The 24,515-nt window shown below is 38.9% G+C and overlaps 2 protein-coding genes across 10 annotated transcripts in view; both read right to left on the reverse strand.

Annotated features, from left to right (window-relative positions):
* Window positions 1-9,056, reverse strand: part of CFAP44 (cilia and flagella associated protein 44) — a 157,203-nt gene extending 148,147 nt beyond the window's left edge. Inside the window, exons 1-2 of the mRNA XM_043594190.1 lie at window positions 8,878-9,056; window positions 1,901-2,005 (exon numbers count right to left, since the gene is read on the reverse strand). Of these exons, the coding sequence (XP_043450125.1) occupies window positions 1,901-2,000 (100 nt within the window). The 5' untranslated portion in view covers window positions 2,001-2,005; window positions 8,878-9,056. The remainder of the gene's footprint in view (window positions 1-1,900; window positions 2,006-8,877) is intronic.
* Window positions 9,057-14,384: 5,328 nt separating this feature from the next.
* SPICE1 (spindle and centriole associated protein 1) overlaps window positions 14,385-24,515 on the reverse strand; it is a 69,142-nt gene continuing 59,011 nt past the window's right edge. For 6 of the 9 annotated variants that reach the window (XM_043594197.1, XM_043594194.1, XM_043594195.1 and 3 more), the window contains exons 14-18: window positions 22,345-22,835; window positions 19,529-19,712; window positions 16,647-16,749; window positions 15,566-15,653; window positions 14,385-14,601 (exon numbers count right to left, since the gene is read on the reverse strand). In XM_043594197.1, the coding sequence (XP_043450132.1) occupies window positions 14,548-14,601; window positions 15,566-15,653; window positions 16,647-16,749; window positions 19,529-19,712; window positions 22,345-22,835 (920 nt within the window). In that variant the 3' untranslated portion in view covers window positions 14,385-14,547. The other 3 variants (XR_006299362.1, XR_006299361.1, XM_043594198.1) reach the window with 3 other exon arrangements.

Here is a 24,515-nt window from a genome sequence, read left to right on the forward strand (position 1 = left end):
TAGGAGACATACCTAGAAAAACGTTGCCATGGCTGATGTCAAAGAAATTACTGTCTCTATTTTCTTTTGGGAGTTTTATTGTTTGAGGTCTCACATTTAGGTCTTTAATCCATTTTGAGTTCATTTTTTTGTATGGTGTAAGAAAGTGAAAGTGGTATAGTTTCCTTCTTTTGCATGTAGCTGTCCAGTTTTCCTGGCACCATTTGTTGAAAAGACTGTGTTTTCCCCATTGTCTATCCTTGCTGCCCTTATCACAGATTAATTGACCATAAAAGCATGGGTTTATATCTGGTCTCTATTCTGTTCCATTAATCTATGTGTTTATTTTGGTGGCAGTAACATACTGTTTTGATTACTGTAGTATATCTTGAAATCTGGAATTGTGATACCTCCAGCTTTCTTCTTTTCAAGATTGATTTGACAATTCAAGGTCTTTTGTGGTTCCTTACAAATTTTAGTATTTTTTGTTCTAGTTCTGTGAAAAATGCTGTTGGTATTTTGATAGCAATTGCATTGAATCTATAAAATGTTTTGGATAATGTAGACATTTAAACAATATTAATTCTTTCAATCCAAGAGTCTGGCATATCTTTCCTTTTGTTGGAGTTTTCGTCAATTTCTTTCATCAATGTTTTATACTTATCAGAGTACAGGTCTTTTACCTTCTTGGTTAAGTTTATTCCTAGGTATTTTATTCTTTTTGGTGTACTTGTAAATGGGACTATTTTCTTAATTTCTCTACTATTTTATTATTAGTGTATAGAAACACAATTGATTTCTGGGTATTAATTTTTCATCCTGCCACTTTACTGAATTCATTTTTTACTTCTAAAAGTTTTTTTGTGAAATCTTTAGGGCTTTCTATGTATAGTATCATGTTATCTGAAAATAGTGACCATTTGAGTTCTTTCTTACCAATATAGATGTCTCTTATTTCTTTTTCTTGTATAATTTCTGTGGCTAGGACTTCCAGTACTATGTTGAATAAAAGAGGAGAGAGTGGACATCCTCATCCTGTTCCTTATCTTACAGGAAAAGCTCTCAGTTTTTCACCATTGAATATGATGTTAGCCATGGATTTTTTTCATACATGGCCTCTATTATGTGGAGGTATGTTCTCTCTAAGCCCAGTTTGTTGAAAGATGTTGGCTTCTGGATGTCAAATGCTTTCTTGCATCTATTAAGGTATTCATATGATTTTCATCCTTCATTTTGTTAATATGATGTATCACGTTAATTGATTTGCAAATATTGAATCATCCTTACATCCTGAGAATAAATCCCACTTGATCCTGGTGAATGATTCTTCTAAGGGATTACTGAATGTGGTTTGCTAATATTTTGTTGAGGATTTTCACATCTAGTTTCATCAGGGAAACTGGTCTGCAGTTTTCTTCTTCTGTAATGTCTTTGTCTGGTTTTGGTATCAGGGTATTTCTGTTTTATTTGCAGTATATGATATTCTTCTACATATGTTATCCAATTTAATCCTCAAACTACTCACAATTATCATCTTAATGGGTGAGAAAATTGAGGCTCAAAGAGGTAAAATAATTTATTCCAGATCAAGTGTCTCTAAGTGGTAGACCCAGGCCTCAAACCTAAAGTCCAGCTCTTTCTACTATACTGTATTAGAAAAGTTCAGTAAAGACTCACAGGAGAGAGCAAGACCAGATTTGCAGAGAGATCATTATCAACACAGAGATGATAGTAACTTCTATGTGTCAGGCTCTGGAGATTAAATGGTTAAAACACAGTCTCTGCCCTCTTAAAGAACTTAGAATTTAACAATAGAACGAAACAAGTAAACCATTTCTGTTGTATAAACTTAAAAACTCTTTAAAAATGGTTTTACCTAAATTTAGTAAAAGCCTAAGGGTATATTATAATCTTTACTTACATCTTGATGCAGATTTAGAGGAGCTCTGAGACTGCCTTCCATCACTCTTTGATCCATCTAATTTCCCCCCATCAGTGTCCTGATCACCTGGTTCCTTCATTTCCCCTGTAAGCACAAAATTGAGACAAAGAAAGAGACACAGCTATAAAACAAAAGTCCTTTACAGATATTTCTCACCTAACAAATTCCACAAGCACCAAATACCATGTGTGTTGATCACTATGCGTGCACAGTATCTGAGATGACTTCACCAGCAGGACAGAGAGCAGCCAGCAGAGACCTGCAGAATGGCAGAATATAGTCAGCTAGTCCCTTTCTCTAGGCAAACTTACCATGGTTCCCTCTGGTTTTTCAGAAGTCCACAGTGAAATGTCACGCCAGTCCATGTTTCCTCAGAATATTCCATCATTAAAGGTAAACCTCTGCCACCTGTTTTTTGGTTTTTTTTTTTTTGGTTTTTTTTTATTTTATTTATTTTTTTGGCTCATCCCTCCATTTCCTCTTCCCATCATTTAATCCCCCTGGTGTTACTAATTAATTTTAATTAAAAAACATTTGTTCAGGGCACCTGCTATGTATCAAGTCTTACAGTAGGCACTAAATTACAGTACTGAACTAGAGATGTGATTTCTAACTTTGTGGAACTTGTTGTTTAGAAAGAAAGATATTAAATGAGCAATTAAAATGCAATCAGTGCTACAAAAAGGGAAGAATAGGGTCCTGTAGGCATGCCTAGCCAGATGATTAAATCGTGTCCTGGGGTTAAGGAAGAGGTGGTGAGTAAAGGTTGACCAGGCACAGATTGGAAAGAGTGTTTTAGGCAGGGGGAAGTTCAGAGAGAGGGTTGTGTCTGTGAAGGGCTGAAAGCAATCTGTTGTAGAGTGGGAGAGTGAAATGGACGGTGAGGAGGAAGTCGGTAGCAGATTGTAGAACTATCTTTAAGCTTTTGCTAAGAAGTTTAGAACTTATTTCTATAGCTACTGAAAGCCACCTTAAGGTTTTAAGGAGGGGAGTGGCAAAGCAGGTTTTCCCTGTGCTCTCTGTTGCACTTCCTTAAGTCTTTGAAAGCAACTGCTCTATCTTCCTTCTAAGGTCTTCGCTTCTCCACACTAAACATCACGTATTTCCTCAACATTCGGTTATGGCATGGCTGGCAGCTCTATTTGAATCAGATTTTGTGGTTCATTTCAGGTTTGAATCTCAGTTTTGCCATATTACTAGCTAATAATCCTTTACGTTAATTCCTCAATTGTAAATGGAAACGAAGAAGAAACAATTGACAAGGCTTACAAGGCTGCTATGAAAATTAACTGAACTAGTGCATCTTTATCCCTTCCTGGTCTCTGAAAAAAGACTGGATGCCCAGAGCAGATAGGATACACACCACATGGTCAGCTGAGAGTGCAGTATGAACCCCACCTCTCTTCCTTTGGACCTTGGGGGGTCATTCCATCTGTTTTCCGCAGTGACATCATAATGATGCCCTGTCTTGATTTGGGGGACAATAGAGCAGGGTCTAAATGTTTTCCTTAAAAGCTATTATCAAGAAAGATAGGTCTTAAAATGACACTTATGTTATTAAGTTTTGTGTTTAGTACTTTGGAGCCATTTTTCTGGGTTATTAAGATGATGTTTTACTTTTCAAAAAGTATGTCTGTGTGTTCCTTTTTTTTTTTTTAAGTTGTTCTCCCTTTCTTCTTTCTTCCTTCTTCCCTTTCTTCCTTCCTTCCTCTCACCTAATTGTGAAACACATGCCTACTGGGGTTGGGAGGTGTGTAGGAATCAAATGATAGAAACATTTTACATAGCAAGATCTTTAAAATCCAAATTCAATGATCCAGTGAATTTCCCTTCCCTTCCAGATTGGATATGCAGACTGCTTTCTACATTTATACGAGCTGATGATTTGAAAATAAATATTTAATTATAATAAAGAATTTTTAAAAATTGATATGGCAAGGTCATATTGGTTATTGCAGCTTGGTTGCAGATTATCATACACCTTGAGTAAATTTCTTTAGGTAGTAGCTACAAACATACCTAAATGCCATTTTCTCCCTCCATTTCAAGGTTCTTCATAATGTAAATCAATTCAATTCTTAAAACTACTGAGCACATTTATATGCAAATGATATTCTAGTCACTGCAGGGGATACAAAAATGAGCAATATAGAGCCCTTGACCTTAAATACTTTATAATCTAAGAAAAAGAAGTTGACAATTCTCTTTTATGACAGCCTTCGAATACACTTCTCTAAACCACTGCTCCAGATCCGAGGCTGACTAGAAAGTCCTGAATGAAGGCTGACTATAGCTAAAGATATCCTTGATAAAAAAACAACATTTAAATTATTTCAATGAAAATAAACTATCCTCTAAGTTGCCATGTGGTGCAGGCTCCAAATAAGTGGAGCAAAGCAATCATTGGGTTTACTGACAAAAGTAAACTGATATTCTATTGTTGCTAGTCAATTAAGAACCAAAAGACAACTTTTAGTCTGCAAATTTCAGTAACGTTTCAGTCTATAAACAGGTACTGCTCTGGTTTCCTATTGCCACCATACAAAGTTAGCAGCTTAAAAATACCACCCATTTCTTACCTCACACTTTTGGGGGTCAGAAATCTAGGTACAGTTCGCTGCTTCCCAGAGTCTCACAAGGTCAAAAACAAAGTGTTGGCAGAGCTGCCTTCATTTCTGAAGGCTCTGGGGAAAATCTATTTCTAGGCTTATTTAGGTTGTTGGCAGAATTCAGTTCCATATGGTTGTAGGACTAAAGTCCCTGTTTCCTTGTTGACTATAGGCTAGGAGTTGTTCTAAGCTTCCAGAGGCCACGTGGCTCATGGCCCCCTTCAAAGCCAGCAGTGGTAGGTCATGTACTTCTCAATGACTTAAATCTCATAGTTTTGGGGGCGCTTGGGTGGCTTAATTGGTTAAACATCCAACTCTTGGTTTCAGCTCAGGTCATGACTTCACAGTTCATGAGATCAAGCCCCACATCGGGCTCCACACTGTCAGTGAGATGCCTACTTGGGATTCTCTCTCTCTGCTCCTCCCCCACTTGCTTACTCTCTCAAAACAAAGAAACTTTTTAAAAATTTAAGCAAATAAATAAACAAATCGCATAGTTTTCTGCTTCCTACCAATAAAAGCTTCATAAGATCATTTTCTGAGTCTTCTTTTTTCTAAATACATTTATTTTTACCATACTGTAACTGAACATTACCTGGAAACATATATTCTAATAAAGAGCTTATAAGACCTAATAAATTTACTTACAAGTTAATTATAAAGTGGGTAAGAAACAATTATAGTAAACAATTATGGTAACAGATACGGTAACAATCATGGTAACATCACTCTGTAAACAAAGGATTTAAACCACAATCAAAGGTAAATTGGTATCAAGACAAAAGTACACTCTTTATCCTATTCCGTTACAAACAATATACTCCTCAAGTGGTTAACATTACCAAGCAATAAGTTTTAATATCAGAAACACAGTTAATATCAAGTTGTCTACAGTATGGAAGAAAATACTGGAACCCAAGCAATTTTCCCAGTGTTCTGAACTAACAATACTGGACACAAAATTAAACTATTTGAGACCCTTTCTTAGTTTTTGTTGTTGTTGTTTCAGAAAGGGTGGCTGAAGAACCTGTAAAAGGCAACTGAGTAGGGTCCTGATGTGGAGATTAGCAGTGTAAATGCTGAGATGGAATAAGGTGGTTTTTATTTGTTTGTTAGGTTAGGTTTGGGTTGTTTATAATAAAGGGATTGGGAAGTTGTACTGTAACCTGATGAGGCTTTGGAGCCAGAAAGGCTTGGGTCCACATCCTAGTTTGGCCAAGGGTATAGCTTAGCTTGGCCAAGGGCCAAGTCCCCAGCATCGCTTAACCCTTAGTCCTTTTCTATGTAAAATGGGGAGTATAAGGTTGCCTGACAGAGTCATTCTAAGTATTAAATGAGATCTTTTATACCTATAGTTCTCAACTCTGGCTGCACTTTAGAATCACTTCGGAAAACTTTCACAGCATGGCATTCTCAAGGCCTCACTCCCTATGTAATTATTCTGTGTAGCCAAAGAGAAGAACCTGGGTTAAGGACCAGGGGTTCATATAAAGCACATAGTGGGTACTCAAAAATCGTAGTTGTTTTTAACCATAATTACTACAAACTCCCTCTAATACAGCCAGGGCTCAATAAAGGTGACCATGAAATCTTCAGAGTTGAAAGAGGTCTTACCTAGTCCAACCTCCCACTCGTGAGAATCACACATCTACAACATCAGGCTCAGCACCATGAGAAAAGTAGGTTGGTGTATTGGCCAGGCTGAGAATTGGCTACAGTCTGACTGTGCTTACAGCCTGGCTCTCCTCTTACTCCTCCTGTGAGGTGTTCAACAGGTATTTAACTTCTCTGTGCCTTGGTATTTTCATCTGCAAAGTTTAGTACCTACTTCATAAGATTGTTCTGAGACCTCATTGAGTTAATACAGTAGAGTTTTAAGAACACTGGTGCCTGGGGGCACCTGGGTGGCTCAGTCAGTTGAGCGTCCGACTTCGGCTCAGGTCATGATCTCACGGTTCGTGAGTTCGAGCCCCGCGTCGGGCTCTGTGCTGGCAGCTCAGAGCCTGGAGCCTGCTTCAAATTCTATGTCTCCCTCTCTCTCTGCTCCTCCCCGGCTCATGCTCTGTCTCTCTCTCCTTCAAAACTAAATAAAAACTTAAAAAAAAAAAAAAAAAGAACAGTGGTGCCTGGCACATAGGTACTCAGTATATAAAATGATTGAAGGGATAAATGTATTCATTCCTGAATAAAGGAAAAATGAAGGAACATGATCAGTCAGCTTCAATGTAAACATTTCAGGTAAGCAGGTTAATGCTCAGTTCCAGTTCTTAGTTCATTTTATACTCACCTGAAATCAGCCTCCCTGCAATTTACATCCATTTGCTCCTTGTTCTTCTGGGGACACATACAAGTGTTCCTGTGTACCATAACCACTCAAATAATTGTAGCAACTTTACTTGTCTCCCTAGACCCTCTCATTTCCAGCTAAAGCATCCCAATTCTTTCAATTATTCCTCACTAACCTGGTTTCAACTCTTTTCAGCATCCTGATAGCTCAAGAAGTTACTTCCCAATGCGTTAAATATCCCTCCCAATTTTGTATCTTCTTTGAAGGATCCAGGCATTTTCCAAAAGAGATAAACTATTACTTTACCTGGTGGCAACGTTGTATTCCTTTAAGGCAGCCTGATATTAAATTATCTTTTTGGGGTGGGGAGGTGGTAGGTTCATCATATACTGACTCATCATAATCAGCTTGTAACCAACCAGAAATGACTACACCGTATTTGTGTGTTCTCAGCCATGTCCCATCTCGTATAACTGAAGTAGCTAGGTTTAGGAGTCTACTTGCAGAACTATCTTAAATCTTCTTTTATTACACTCAGGGTCATTGATCCAGCCTATGACTCATTCTGTTAACCAACTCATTGAGTATACTGTCAAGTTTTGAGACAACCCTGAGGAAGTAGAAAGAAAAAAAAGAGTCATAGTTACACAGTGGTGCAAAGGCATGTGTTGTTAGAAGGAGGTTGGCTGGAAACCAGAGAGAATGGTCCCCAAGATGGCACTACTTGGATTCATCCATCAGATTCTAGGGTCAGTCTTCAGTCTCACCAACTCAAACACTCCACAGCAGCGTGCCAGAGCTGGCCATGTTAAGACTCAGAGGTTGTCGTATAAAACAGATGCTCAGTTTTTACTTTACAATGTGAAATACCACTGTGGAAATAATAATGATAGCCCATGTTTTCTGAATGATTACCATGTGTCAAGCACCATCCTAAGGATTCGTCACATACTGTTTCACATATTTCTCAAAACAACTGTATGAGTTAAGTGCAATTTACAGATGAGAAAGCAGAGCAGTTACTCTTTGAAGTCTTCCCTCTCACTCAACTCATGTAGTTGGTTTCTATGTTCTGTTGCCAAGTAAACAGTTATTAAGCCTTTTGAATTCACCCTCTCCCTTCTATTCCCACTGCCAGTACCCTACTCTGGTTATGCTGTCTCACCTCTTCCATTACCACAGTCTCATACCTTGTCTCTCTCTCTCTTCTCTACTCCATTTCTACCTGCCTCTTGTAGTTTCAAAACACAGCTTTTAGGGTGCTACTCTTCCTGTTTGGAACCTTTAATGGCTCTTCACTGCCACAGAATAAGAACTCGGATTCCTTGGCATGGCACAACGGTCCCTCATCTTCAGGTCTGCAGCTCATCGCCTGTCACTTTCCCCTTTCCTGGTCCCTCCTTAGCTCCTTCTCCTTCTCAAAAGTCTTAGTAGCCATCTGGGACGACTCACAATTGACCAGACACACTGAATACTTACTCGTATGCTACTATATCTACTTGTATGCAACAAGTATTTACTCTGTACCAACTACATGCCATGAATGTGCTACTCACTTTACCTGTAATATCCTATTTAGTTGTAACAAGAACCCCATGAAATAAACATGATCATCTTCCTTTTCAGAGAGTAGAAAGCTGAAGTGCTGAGGGGTCCATGTGCCGAGTGTCACACAGTTAAGTGTGGTGTGGGCTGGTTTGCGTGACCCCAGAACCCAGGCACTTTCCCACCAGACTCCTTGCTTCTGGAGCCTGGGCTTAGCCCGGTCTAACTGGCACTCCTGGGTCTGCTGTCTTCCGCCCCAGCCGGATTAGGAGTTCCTTGCAGGCAGGAACCGTGTCCACTTTGTACCCAGTGTCTAGCTCCATGCCTGCCAATACTAGCCGTTTCAACGTTTGTTGAACGGATCGTAGCAAGGACGAAGGACTACGTCTCAGCAAGCCTGGACAACGCTGGCTCAGTCTAAGAGAAACCCTAGTAGGCTCAGCTGCTCCCTGACTCCCTAACAGATCTGAGGACGAGTTCGCGGGAACTGCCTTGCTGCCAGGCTCCAAACTTACCCAAGGCACCGACAGCCGCCACGCATTTTAGTCCCAGAGTCAGCCCCGGGTCTCCGTTTACAGAGGTCACCACGGCAACGAAGCCTCGCCTCCCGGCGGGCGGAGCCGAGGGGCCAGGAGGCGCATGCGCCACCGGGAGCTGGTTTTCTGGGAGATCCCGCGGCGGTGCCACTGGGACCCTCAATGTCACTCGCCCTTTGGCCCAGCTGTTTCGTGCCACATGACCCAAGTTGGAGACAAACAGAAAAGCCCAACATCCTATGAGTTTATCATCCCATTTTTAATTTTATATACAGTTTATATTATAATTAACCTAAGAATGGTATATTGATAAACGAAGTGACTTTTGAATACTTTCTTAGATAACTGCCCAGGAATAAAAAAAAAAAAAAAAAAAATGGCCCAAAGGAGCCCTGATTGGGCACTATCATCCTCAAAGGTACATCGCCAGGCTTCTTTATTTAGTAGTTGTTTATTTTCCGCTGTTATCTCTGTTGGCTTTTACGGTAACAGATTGTATGTTGTGGGATCCTTGGCCTCCTGACGCTGGGCACACAAAGTATAGGGCAACCTTGACAGATCTCGGTTTAGCAGTTTGCTCTTTAGCCGCTCTGTGGTACAGGCAGCGCTCAGTATTGAATTTTAAGTACTTAAAGTCACTGGTTACAAACATCATTTTAAAATGGCTACATTGCACACCGGAAACTAATAAACTGTGTTAACTGGAATTTAATTAAAACGCATACAATATTGCAATAAGTGACAAAAGACTTTGTATCCAGAATAAAGGATTCTTATAATTGAATGAGAAAAAAAAAACCCGACAAGTTAATTTTTCAAATGGGCAAAGGACTTTGACTACACCATATCAGCGGTATGAACGGCCAGTAAACATATGGTAACATGCTTCACAGTAGTCCTCAGGGAGATGCACACCACAATGCATATACACCACACCTACCAGAATGGGTAAAAATTCAAAAACTGCCAGCACCGAACGTGGGAGATGTGTAGATACTGTAACTCTCATGCCCTGCTGGTAGGAATGTAATAAGGCACAACGCTTTGGAAAACTGTAAGGTAGTTTCTTTAAAAGTTAAATATATACCAAGCCATTCCATGTCCAAGTTATTTACCCAAGGGAAACAAAAATTTATGTCCATACAAAGCCTTGAATGTAAATGTCCATAGCAGCTATATTCACAATAGCCAAAAATTGGGAAGAAAGCCAATGGCCATTGACAGGTGAATGGATAAACATTCATATAATGGAATACTACTCAGAAGTAAAAAGGAAGAAACTGATACACACATGAATGAATCTCAATAGTGAGTGAAAGAAGCCAGACACAAAATAGTGCAATTATGATTCCACTTAGATAAAATGTAAACCAATCTATGATGACAAAAAGCACATCAGTGGTTGCCCAAGGCTGGAGCAAAGGGTAGGACGCACTGCAGAGACAGGAGAAATCTTCTAGGCATGAAAGAAATGTGTCTTGTGGTTGTTTTGTCTGTCAAAAGTCAATGAATTATTCTCTTTAAATGGATGTAGTTTATTGCATATAAATTATTTCTCAATAGCTTATTTTAAAAGGCTATATTCTATTTTTGTTTATTGTTTTCCATAATGTTACACAACAATTTTCCAAGACCTTTATACCATGCATTTGTTGGTAATATTGAAATGTTTTCTTTAGTCAATTATTCTTGACTTAAAGTCTCCTGACTTAAAAAAAAAAAAAGGATCATTATCTTTGCTGTTAATTATAAATGGCATATGCAGGGTGTCTGGAAAGCCAGAAAACAGGAAAAAATTAAACAGCTTATTAGTTACATTTTCAAATAAAATTCTCAACATGTTTTCCTTCAACTTCCAAATATCTTTTCAGGTGAAATAAACTCTAAATTTAAAGCACTGGGTCCAATTGTTAATCTGAGAAAACCACTATAAATTCACCATTTAATATCTTTAAAAATCTGGAAGCACAGAGAAAATAGTGTATTTTTTTGTATACCAAAAAACTGGCAGTCATCATTACTGAAAGCTTATCGTGAGTCGGGCTCTGTTCTTACATATTTACATATACTCACCTCACTTACTCCTCACAATCCTAGAAGACATACCATGTCTGACTCTCAAATGGGAAAAATGAGATTAATTTACCCAGGGACACAGCCCAACTGGCAGAAATGGCACTTGGATCCAAGCTTTCTGCTTGCAATACTTGCAGACTTAGCCACTGTGCTAGATTAGCTATTTCTCGTAAGTAGGAGAAGTCCAGTAATTTTTTCAAAAGAGCTTCAAGTCGTGGCTTTACCTCATACATTCTGACATTAGGCAACTTACTTCACCTCTAGGGCTCAATTTCCTTGTCTGGAATGGGGAGGTGGGTGGCATTCAAACACCTCTAACTCACAGTTTTATTGAAATAATGGAGCTACTTTTAGCTCAGCACCGTGCACACCACAATTACAACTCTATAAAGATAGCTATTACTATTATGGGGCTTCCACATCATATTCACTGTAAGATGGCAGCACGGCATAGGTTGTGTAGAAAGACTTCCTATGTCCCATCCCAGGGCCACCATTCCCAAGCTGTGTGACCTTGAGAGGCTACTTAACTTCTCGTACCTCAGTTTCTTCATCTGCAAAGTAAGGATAATAGGATCTACCTCATAAAGGTGTCATAAAATCATGAGGAGTGGCTAAAACACTATCTGGCATTTAGTAAACCATAAACTATTATTAAATTCTGCTAACTTAAAGAATTCCACTATATACTATAAGAATGATTATATCATTAACCGTGGATTTGATTATCAATCTAGTTTCTCTCCCAAGCTGTAATACGGAAAATGGAAAATTTTACTAAAGTTTAGCAAGTGCTTAGCAGCTTTCTGGGGCACTCTAGAGAAGTCATGTGTTGACCAAAAACATGAATCTATATATGAGCAATACAAGTACTCTGAGTTTGAACTGTGAAAGTAAATACAAATCATCAAATATAGCAGAGTACACGCTTTGTGATGCCATAGATCCAATGGTTCCCAAATTTGAGCATGGATCAGGATGACAGTTGGGGCTTATTAAAACAGAAACAGAGTTTCCTATCCATAGGTCTGGGGTAGGGCTCAGGAATTTTCATCTCTAACAAGTACCCCTGGTGATCCTACTGATGGTGCTGGTCAGGGTTCATACAGGTGCAGCTGGCTCTGAAAGCTAATAAAGAGGGCACAAGGTAGTGTTAATTAAAACCAAACATGCACCACTTTATGATTTAGGGATGATAAATCTTTATAATGTTTCCCAGGCTTGGCTATACACTGGAATCATCTGAGGAGGTTTCTCAAAATGCTGATGCTTGTGTCCTGCCCCCAGAGTATAAGTCAACTGGTCTGGAGTGAGAGTTGGGCAATGGGAATTTTAGAAGGTTCCTCAGTGATGAATGGTGGCCAAAGCTGAGAAGCGCTGCTTTAGAAAGTCTAATAAAGCCCTTTTCTCTGTATCTGTTATTATTGGAGTATTTTCAATCTACTTTTGTATTTTATCAACAAAAACAAATATTAGCAGGACAGATACTTCAATGTGACCTCCACAAACCTGTGGAGGTTTGTGAGCACTGGTTCTCTACTCTGGCTGCACGTTAAATCATCTTAAGCAGTTTTTTAAAATGTCATGCCAAGGACTCACTCCCCAGGTAGTCAGTTTGGTCTTTTTTCAGTGCTCCCCAAGTTGAAAATCATGGCTTTTGAAGCTTAAAGAGTTATAAAGGAAAAAAGTAAAGAGCCAACCAGTTGAAGAATATTAATAAAAATGTATGTCAGGGGCACATGGATGGCTCAGTCAGTTAAGTGTCCGACTTTGGCTCAGGTCATGATCTCATGGTTTGTGGGTTCGAACCCCGCGTTGGGCTCTGTGCTGACAGCTTGGAGCCTGGAGCCTGCTTTGGATTCTGTGTCTCCCTCTCTCTCTGCCCCTCCCTGCTGACACTCTCTCTCTCTCAAAAATAAATAAACACAAAAAAAAAAGCAAAGAAAAAGAAAAATGTGTGTCAAAAGAAAGCCTTCACATGGAATCTTGCCATTTGCAATGACATGGATGGAACTAGAGAGTATTATGCTAAGCAAAATAAGTCAGTCTGAGAAAGACAAATACCTTATGATCTCACTCATATGTGGAATTTAAGAAACAACAAACGAGCAAAGGCAAAAAAGAAAGAGAAAGAGGCAAACCAAGAAACAGACTGCTTACTAGTGAGAACAAACTGATGGTTACCAGCATGGAGGTGGGTGTGGGGATGGGTTAAATAAGGGATGGGGATTAAGGAGTGCACTCGCTGTGATGAGCACAGGGCGCTGTATGGAAGTGTTCAATCACTATATTGTACACCTGAAACTAATATTATGCTGCATGTTAACTAAGTGGAATTTAAGTAAAAACTTTTAAAAATTAAAAAAAAAAAAGAATTCATTCACAAACCAAGCAGATAACTTGACATTTAATAACAGAAGGAATGGTACTAAAATGGTTTTATATTCCAGGCAGGGGTAGTACTTATTAAATACCAGGTTTCAAAAAGTACAATACAGATGGAAGAATCTGCAATAATGCAAATGAGGTCAGATGACTTCATGAAAATACATTCAGTGATACTAGAAAAAATTTTTATTTTTGTCACCATAATGATGAAGCCCATATGCCACTTCCTAGAACAGTGGTTTATAACTGCAAGACAAGGGACAGCGTTGTCTGAAAAAGTTCCCCAAGTAGTTCCAATGTGTTTCCCCAACCCCACTCCCACCATTCCAAGCTGAGGATTCTCATCATACAGCAAAAGGACAGAAATAACTTAAAAGGTAATTTTAAAATAAAAACCAGTGTCTGAGAGCCAAACAGGTGCCTTGAAGAAAACTACTTTGAACGTGTAGTAGATTCAGGGCTGGGAAAGTTGACTGCAACTTTTTGTACTCATTGCTGTTTCAACATAAGCTCTATGATCACTACCTATTTGATGTGCACTATCATTATTGATGACATTTTCACATTAGAAGACTATATAAGAATTTTATAATACATACAACCACTCTTACCTGTGTAAGTAAATATAAGCAAATGTTCCCACACCTATTTTTTAAAGCTGTACATTCCACTTGATGGGAAAGTGATGAACAACAGTGACTTCCCTCCCAAAAAGAGATCAAAGGGAGTGTTAAATTTTTCCGAAAGCCAGACATTAACTACCGCAGCCCATTTTATTGTAAGCTATATGCAAAGCAACTTAGTTCTTCAGAAAAAAATAAATAAAAGAAATACATCATTTAAGATATACTAAGACAAAAAGAAAAAAAACTATTGAATAAAGATGATAAAGGTAAAACTGTGTTAAAAAAACCTTAGTTATGAAATTATCAGAATACAAAACTTCAATTTTCCTATAGTCAAAATTTTATTCAAAGAAGGTTGTACGTTGGTTAGTTGTTGGAAATTTATTTGCAAAGGTCCAAACTGAAATAACTGCTTTATTCTTTGTTCCATAAGTACTAAGTCACAAGATCTTTGAAGGTTTTATCTAAAGGGACATGAAAACTTGCAAGCAGGGGCAGGGATATGGGAGTGGAAGTTCAAGAACATGCTACCAAGAACAAACTGTACAACTAACTTCATTTATGACACGTGGGTAGAAAGAGCAAACCAGCCTTCTTCGTTTTGCTTCTCAATCTGTTGAACAAAGATGCAAAAAGGATTTAGAAAGTAATCAGAAACATGAGCCCATTCCAGGTTTACAATTATTTAGATCAAGTACACAGAATCATGTTATCCTATGCCATCAAATGGTACTGAAAATTAAATTGCTACCGGTAATTTTAATTCTCCAATAGAGAAATTCCCAAATAACTGATTCCCTGGTCAACATATCCCCTTATTGATTGAGGGAAACTAATTTTTAAATAAAGGATAAATCCAGTGTTTTATACAACTTGTATGTGCAACTTCTTAAAATAACAAAGGTATTTGATCTTAGTAAACTAAATCTGTTACTAAATTCCAGAAACTAAGGGCAAGTTAAATAAAATAATTTATAACTTTTTTAGGATATAGGAAACAATAAAGGATAAATCTTCTAGTGCTAGGCAACTGGGATATGAGCCTATCGATTAATTTGGGCTATAAATACTCAGTGTTTACTGAAGCATTCACTATTTGGTATAATCTAGAACAAAGCAGAACACATGAGGAATATGTACAACATTGATTCACCGGAACCTCTCTAACTAGTGGCACACTCTGATACAGCACACTGGGGTAAAGGGACAAGGAAAGTGGCCCCAGGGCTCTGTCTATCCCAAGTCCCACACAGCCACAGCAAGCACTGAGGGAACCAGTATCTCGGCATACCTACTACTTCAAGGCATGCCTGTATGTCCTGCCATGTAGGAATGCTCTGCCCGAAACCAGTAATTTCCAGTCTATGTTGAAATCCTATTGAATTTCACCTTGTTCCTTAGCTACCCCAGAACACAAAAGAAACTGTATGGCTGTTTCTTTTTTTTTAGCAAAGGTGAATTAGGAATTCTTCTGAGAATTTCATGTCACATTAATAATGGAAATCACTAAATCGGCCCCTTCCACCCTCACTCTCCTGACCCTTACACACATTTCACAATTACATTTTATCACATACCTTTGCTCTTGGATTAACAGGAGTGAATCGCCCACTTCCTGAGGTGGCGTTTAATGGAGAACAAGAATTACTAGTAGCCCCTGAAGACCTATTTATGAGAAATGAGAAATAAAAGAGGGTGGGAGAGTGATCTATCATTACTAACCTTGAATGATAGAAGAATGACAAATCTCAGGATTGGCAAGAGTTTGAAAAAGATTGGCTGAGTTACATCCAAATTATTTACAACATTTTTACCAACCTAAGTCTTTTTTTTTTTTTAAATAATAGACTTTCTTTTTTAGAGTAGTTTTAGGTTTACAGAAAGATTAAGTGTAAAGTACAGAGAGTTCCAATATACCCTTCACCTCCCTTGCCCAGTTTCCCCTACACATTGCATCATTTGCATCATTTATTACAATTGATACTATTGATACATTATTATGAATTAAATCCATAGCTTAAATTAGGGTTCATGCTTTTGTTATACATTCTATGGGTTTGGACAAATGTATAATGAGGGCATCCATTGTGATAGTATCATGTTGTAACATTTTTAATATTAAAGGGGAAAAATGCATGTGCATGTGTGGGGGTGAGGGGGAAAAGGCCAGGGGGTGGAAGAGTAACGAGCCTTGGATCAGCAGCACAGCATCATGGTAAGCACAGAGAGTGCTGACAGAAGAGCCAGGTCCATCCTCAGTGCCACCATTTACCAACCACGTGACCCATCCAGAAAAACCACCCAATCAGCTAGCTCTCTGAGCTTCAGCTTCATTTACTGTAAAAGAGAAAAATACTACTGTTCAGTTACTCACCCTGTCATATGTGATCTCCTAATTTCGTAACCTACCAAGAGCTCCATATATGTGCTACTATCCTATTTTTGTTCTTAGTAACAACCCACACTGCTCTACTTAAAGCTCGTCCTCACTCCTTTTCCCCCCCAGAAATTCTCTTCTCCCATTACTTTATTTTCTCTACAAGAGTAAGTCTGCCTGAACCTAAGTCAGATACTATGCACTTTCTTTTTTCCCCCAAAGAGAATACACTTAATCGCTTTCTTGATTTTTTTAAGTAACTATTCACATTGTAACCCTACCTTCTTGAATTTATCCCACTGGTAGGAGAGATAGTACTGCATTTTGAGCTTTCTGGGGCTTCTGCTCCTGGAATGGATACTTCAATCGTCCTCTTTCCTCCTTCTAAAATATAAAAATAAATATCAGTTTCATTAACTTTCATTAAAATAAAAGCAAAAATTTAACTTGATTTCTATCTTACTGTAAAATTTCACATTATAAATTTGGGGGTTCTTTCTATATTTTCATTATGACCCACAGACACACTGGAAGAATTTTTTTTCAAAATGAACTGTGAGACAAGAAACTTTAGTTACTAGTATCAATTCAGTAGCATGCCAGGTCATACAATGCCAGAATCTTCAGACAAGTGGTATCATGTCAGATCTGGAAGTGAAAAACAGAAATTAAGAGCTAGCCCTAAAAAACTTGTGATTTTTGTCAAAACAGCTTATCTCAAGTTTTCAAAAAGAAAAAGAAAAAGGAAAATTTCTGAAGTCATTCAGTGAAACTTCAAATCTTCTAAATCTATTACATTATTCGATTCCTGAAGACAGCTTAGGTAGGGGGAAGGTAGCTGAGGAGATCACATGGCCAATGGCAAGTATAGTTGTGTTCATTTTCAGTATTTCACAAGAAGGTTATCAATTAACAAATATTTACTATCTACTAATGAAAGACTTAATGTTTACCCCCAGTTTCAGAGACTCCTATGAATCACTACTTAACACCAGTGATTTCTGGGCTTTAATATTTACATATTTAATACATATTTAATTGTATAACATATTCCTCCATTACTCTAGAAAACAAAAGAGGTTTTGCATGGCATATGATTTATTTTTATCTTTATCATCATAGTGCACGAAGGTTCTCATGAAAGCACGAATTTTACTTTAAAAAAGAATATCTTGGAGATATAACCACTGGAATGAAAAGAACACAGTTGCAAATTTACCAATTTGCTTTAGATAATCAGTTAACCTCTTTTGCCTCACTTTACTCAGGTAGCAAATAGCTATAATATCAGCTCTATCTACTCACAGGATGTGTTGAGGACTAAATAACAGTAATGAAAGTACTTTAAACCTTAAGGAACTATTGACACACAGATGTCTAATGTAATTACAAAATTATTCTTAAGAGTGATTTGCTTTATTCTTCTTCACTGCACTTAGCACTAACATTATCTATTTATTTGCTTCTTTGTTTCCTGCCTGCTCCCCAACTTGAATGCTAAAGTAGTCAAGCTGGACAGGGATTTGTCCTGTTTGGAGCAGTCTCCCCAGGGCCCAGAACAGGCTGGCAGGTAATAAATGTTCAGACTTATTGAGTGATTTAATGTACTCATTCTAATCAGAAGTCGTCTCTAGGCTTCGTGACTACGAAGAACAACAGACAAAGCTGTCATGTGAAGAAGCCTAGACTAAACAAAGAAAGATCCCCAAGGAAACGGATTATCCGTCATTTTCCAGTAATTTTCAAGAGTCTGCTCTCTAGGTCTGAAGTTTCAAAACAGAAATGATTTGTAACTGAAAGGAAAATTCTTTTTGGCAAAGAGGAGGTGGGTGGGAGGATGGGTCAAACAGGTGAAGGGGATTAAGAGTACACTAACCAGCAGGCACCTGGCTAAGCATTTGACTCTTGGTCTCAGCTCAGGTCATGATCTCAAGGTTTGTCAGTTTGAGCCATGCATTGGGTTCCGTGCTGACAGCTTGGAGCCTGCCTGGGATCCTCTCTCTCCTTCTCGCTCCACCCACCCTTCTAGTGCACGCTCTCTCTCTCTCTCATCTCAAAAATTAATAAATATCTTTAAAAAAGAGTACACTAGTTGTGGTAAGCACTGAGTAAGGTATACAATTGCTGAATCATTATATTGTACACCTGAAACTGATGTAACACTGTATGATGATTACACTGGAATAAAAATTTTCTAAAAGTCTTATTGGCAGATACCTTAAAGGTAGCCTTCCTTCTTCAACCACCACAGGACATATGAATCCCTCTAAAACACGGATGCTTGAGCACCTTAGGGAAAATACCACTTACTGATATAAAGATTGTCCTTCTTTTATCCTGAGCCAAAATTAGTTTCTCTATAGCTTTCACACAGCTCGACCCTCTTGAGGGTCTTAGTAATTCAATTTTTGCCTAAAGAACAACTTGAGAGCCACTTCATCAGTACCTTTTTGAACGTAAATATTATGACAACTAATTTTTTAGTTGCTGTTCTATTATTTAGAACCCCCTCTGGTTTTTCACATTCCTAAAAGTAATAACAGAATGGAAAGTTTAATTTACAAATAAAAATGTTTTAATTAGTTTTAACAAAATAACTTGTAATTTGTTGCTGATGAAACTCTAAATCATTTTGATGCTTAGGTTTTTGTTTTTGTTTTTGTTTTTATTTATTTTAGAGAGAGGAAGGGCACAAGCAGGGCGGGGAAGAGCAGAGAGAGAGACAAAAAATCTCAAGCAGGCTCCACCTTCAGTGTGGAGCCTGACATGGGGCTCAATCCCATGACCCTGGGATCATGACCTGAGCTGAACTTGAGTCGGACACTCAATTGACTGAGATACCCAGGCACCCCAATCCTTATGTTTTACACTTAGCCACAGCAAATATCCTAAGTGAATCATACACTTTAATGAATCCCACTTACACATAGGGCAACTTAGGAACTCAGACACCAAAGATTACCTACAGGCACCATGGAATAGCTTTCTACCCAGAGACTTAGGTCTTTTTCTTTCTATGTAAAATTGACATGACTCAGGTCTATTTCTTTCTATGTAAAATTGAAGGCACTGAAATATATGCTCTGAGATTTCTTTCAGCTCAAAATCAAGAAAGTGAAAACTCTCATGTGTCTAGCTTTTAAATCATGAATTTGTGACCAACCAGTCCATGCTCTGAGAGGTGATGGAATAGGTGATACTGGTGGGGAAGAAAGATTCAAACCAATAAGTTTCTGTTGCTCTATTAACTGCAAGAGTTTTCCACGAGCCTCCATACTTTGCCGATTCAATTCTGCAATCCGTTCCTCCATGCTACTTGGTGTGAAAGGCTGTGTTGTTGGATAAGTCTTAAAAAAAAAAAAGGCACAAATTCCATATCAAAAATAATCCAAACAATTTTGACTGTCTGTAAACATAAACTCTTCCACTAAAAGCCAGCTAGTTAGTATTCACCACCCTTGCTATATGTAAACTTGAATAGTAGGCAAAGAATAAAATCTACAAGCCATTTAATTGAAAAATTAGGGCTGGGGCACCTGGGTGGCTCAGTTGGTTAAGTGTCCGACTTCAGCCCAGGGCATGATTTCATGGTTTGTGAGTTCGAGCCCAGAGTCGGGCTCTTTGCTGACAGCTCAGAGACTGGAGCCTGCTTCAGACTATGCGCCTTCCTCTCTCTCTCTGCCCCTCCCCTGCTCATGCTCTGTCTCTCTCTCTGTCTCTAAGGTAAACAAACATTAAAAAAAAAAGGAAAAAAAAAAAAGAAAAATTAGGGCTAAAGGAAAGGGATACGAATCCTTCTGCTACTGGTACCACACAGACGTTCTACTCCCTCTCTCCATGGGGAGTACTGTAAGGCAAAGCTTTCCTGTATCTCTTCACGTTTGCTGAGGGGCACAAAAGATCACATGAGCAAAGACAGTACTGCTAGTGACCTGGCTTCTAAATAATTGTAATGACACATGTGCAATTTGAATAGCAACATACAAAAGAGGATCTGCTGTACTTGAGAGATGCTTCTGTCACCCCAATCTTCATACATGTACCATGAGTTATTTGGCAAAGATTTCTAGGAATCTTATCGCTCTCCTTGACCACAGGTCAGCCTCCCCAGGCCACGTTTGGCCTCAGAGATCTAATTTGAGAAAGGTGATGACTGTAAAGGAATATGGGAGGTAGAGTGAAAAAAAAGACATATACATATACATGTGGAATATAACTACATTTAGTATGAAACTTCCTGAGAAGAATATATGTGTCATTCTTATTTCATTTAGTTAAATATGTCCCTTTGGGAAAAAAACAATTCCTAATAGAAATCACTAATTTGTAGCTTATGCCCATGAGTAAAAAAAAAAAAAAGAGAGAGATAAGCAAAACAATGTAAAGATAATTTTGTAATTCTGATTATGACAAAGAGGGTGGTGAAAACAAAAATATTAGACTGTGTCCACTAGCCCGATCTATATACTAATTAGAAAAGAAGGCAAATTCAATTTTTAACTCTGTTGCCTTTTTAAAACCAAGACTTAGTTAACCTGTTTTGAATAACTGTCAAAACTCTGTAAACATAGAAACACCTTCAGTGACTCAAAATTAAGGCAATTTGTACTTACACACATCTACACTGATGTCCTGCTCACTCCTAATTTTTTTCTCCTCTTCTGCTAGTCCCTTCTGACCGAGTAATAACTCAGTGACTCCATACTCACATTGCCCTTATCTCCCAGGAGCCAGTGCTGACAGAAGTGGCCCTTGTTCCCCCGCCCCTTTCTGAACCTCCTCATAGAAGCCCTGAATCTGACATCGGTAAAGCTCTTTATAGAAGCAATCCCCTCTGGAGCCCCCCTAATCCATAAAGGTGCCCAGCTCCTTCCCACTGCCAAAACACTATCCCATCCCCTATCAGAACCCTCACAGGAGCCACTTTGGCTCATGAAGGGATAAAAGGAAGTCTCCCCCATCACTGGGACCAGCATGAGAACATGTGTGTATAAACACTTACCAGTTGGAACTTAGAATTCCTTTTCTCCCCACAAACAAGAAAATGAAGATTTTAAGTTACCAGCTTATCCTACAGTTTATTTAACTTACAAAACTCCTGGACTATAATAAGCAGACTTTTGTTATTCAAAGTATAATCCTCAGTCTACTATCTGGGAACTAACTAGAAATGCACAGGTGCTATCTCAAAACTATCTAATCAGAAACTGCATTTTAGAAAAATCTCCAGATGACTCATACATACATTAAACTCTCACTTTAATAATCCTTTAAAACATCATTTCTATAGGAAAATGTATTCTGCATCCTAAAAAATTAACTCCTCATGAGTTGAGGGCCAGCTACACATAATTCTCTTGTATAAGCCCCTTTAAGAGTAAAAATGCTTCTGGGGTACCTGGGTGGCTCAGTTGGTTAAGCATTCGACTTCAGCTCAGGTAATGATCTCACAGTTCATGGGATGGAGCCCCGTGTTGGACTCTGGGCTGACAGCGCAGAGCCTGGAGCCTGCTTCGGATTCTGTGTCTCCCTCTCTCTCTCTGCCCCTCCCCTGCTCATGCTCTATCTCTCTCTCTCTCTCCCAAAAATATACAAACATTAAAAAAAAATTAAGAGCAGAAATGCTTTCAGTTAAAATGTAGCTGTATGGCAGACTTTCAATTCATACTAATTCTACATTTTATATTTACAACTTCATTCCCAGTTTAATTTTGGCTTTCTTTCATATTTTACCTTGTCCTATTTTCCTCATTCATTTTCCTTGTGTTCTATTTTATATTATCCTCTTTTACTGTATGTGTTAAATAAACTGATAAATAACTTTTCCTTACTCTGTGATGAGGACATGACTAAGCATAAACCTTCGAGTAGCAGCCTCAAAGATATCCAGGATCACTTCAGGAAAGGAGGCCCTAAAGATGTTCCAGCAATATAGTTAAACTCCTAAATGTTCCTAGTCGATCCTTAACTGGTACTCACTGCAGCCACGTCGCTTGCATGACTGGTCTCTTGTTTGTTTAATTCCCGAAGTCCATCCCCTTGCTCTCCTCCTGGCCCAATAATATTATTCAGATGTGCTTTGATAGCTGAGTTCTGCAGTGTCAACTCTGCGATCCGGGCCATGATGTCCTTTCTTTGTAAATACGCCTCATTTGCTCTAAGCTGTTGCCCCTCTCCCAGTACTGGGGGCTCTTCTGAGAACTCGGGGTTTCTGGCCTGCTGAGTGTGTGAATGGGAACTATAGAAGGGCTGTGAGAGGTTAACAAAAGGAGCCTGGACTTTGTTCTCCAGATCTTCCCCCATGTGAGAGACCCTCCACCTCTGAGTGAAGAGGTGACTTTCTTCATTTGGATTCTGATTGTCTGTGCCAGTAGGTAAAGTCTTCCTTTCCCAATTTTGTTCCTTCTCAATTATTTCCACAGTTGGAGGAATTTGTGGAGCAGGGCGAGTTTGAACAGTCCTCCTCAATACTGTAGATAAAATATCAGAATAAACATGCATCATTTAGCCATAGATTCGCACTATAATCTTTTCATTACTCATCATGGTAGTTAGAGATGTATTTCAGTAGACGGGTTTGGCTTCTGAATGCCTGAATTATTTCAGCAGGGAATATTTCAGCAATGCCACCTCTAACAATCAAATCACAGGCAATTTCATATTCCTTAAGGCTTCGTCAGTATCCTTGTAAAAAAAAAACCTGCCAAGTTCACATTTTAATACATGTATTAATTCATACCAGGGAATCCTGGGGGTAGGGAGAGTATAAATACCTAATGTAAACTGAGGATGGTCAGGAAAGGCATCTCTGAAGAAGTAAAAATTTTAAATGGTTACGTATGTGGCAGAAAGCAGAGCAAAAACATTACAGGCAGAGAGAACAACATATGTGAAGGTCCCAAAATAGGAAAGAGCAAAGAAATGAGGCCAGTTTAGCATAGCACAACAACAAGGGAGAACTGGAAAAATATGAGCCTGGAGAGGTATACAGAAACTTAAGCCATGTTAGGAATTTTATAATTCTTTTAACATTTATTTATTTTTGAGAGACAGAGAGACAGAGCATAGGCAGAGGAGGGGCAGAGAGAGACAGGTGGACACAGAATCTGAAGCAGGCTCCAGGTTCTGAGCTGTCAGCACAGAGCCCGATGCAGCGCTCAAACCCATGACCGTGAGATCATGAACTAAGCCGAAGTCAGACACTTAACCAACTGAGCCACCCAGGTGCCCCTGGAATTTTATAATTCAATCCAAGAGCAATGAAACCTGGAGAAGGTTTGGCAACGACTCAATTTATATTTCATAAATGCTGTGGTTATTTGGAAGGCCCAGGAATGGAAGTAGGGAGACCAGTAAGCCATGGTAGTCTAGAAGAAAGATGACAGTAGCTCTGATGAAGGTATGTTGATTACAAAGATGGAGAAGTGAATAAATTTGAGAAACATTTTAGCAACATAACTAAGAGTGATGAACTGGAAGTGGGGAGTAAAGGAAACACCGATCAAGATGGCACGCACAGCTGAGTGGGTAGTGATACAATTTAGAGATGGAGAAGATAAGAACAGATTTGGGGGAACGGAAGCTACCAAGAATTCCATTTTGGGGGCACCTGGGTGGCTCAGTCAGTTAAGCGACCGACTTCGGCTCAGGTCACGATCTCAGGGTTCGTTAGTTTGAGTCCCACATTGGGCTCCATGCTGTCAATGTTTTGGATCCTGTGTCCCCCTCTCACTCTGCCCCTCCCCCACTCATGCACGCTTGGTCTCTCTGTCTCAAAAATAAATAAACATTAAAAAAAAAAGAATTCCATTTTGAACAGGATAAGTTTAAGGTGCCTTATGATTTATCCCAATATCCATCCAAGCAGATGGATTCTTCATGGGTCAGGAACTCAAGAGAGTCATCTAGGCTAAGATACAAAATTGGAAGTCACTGGCATATACATAGTATTAGAAGCCAATATTATCTGGAGAAAAAGAATAGAGTCAGAAAAGAAACCAATACCAACAAAGAAGGAAGTCAGTGTTTAGAGCTTCATAAAGGAGGGGGGGCGCCTGGGTGGCTCAGTCGGTTAAGCGTCCAACTTCGGCTCAGGTCACGATCTCGCGGTCCATGAGTTCGAGCCCCATGTCAGGCTCTGTGCTGACAGC

The sequence above is a fragment of the Prionailurus bengalensis genome, chromosome C2 (assembly GCF_016509475.1).
Source record: "Prionailurus bengalensis isolate Pbe53 chromosome C2, Fcat_Pben_1.1_paternal_pri, whole genome shotgun sequence".
Classification (NCBI taxonomy): Eukaryota; Metazoa; Chordata; class Mammalia; order Carnivora; family Felidae; genus Prionailurus; species Prionailurus bengalensis.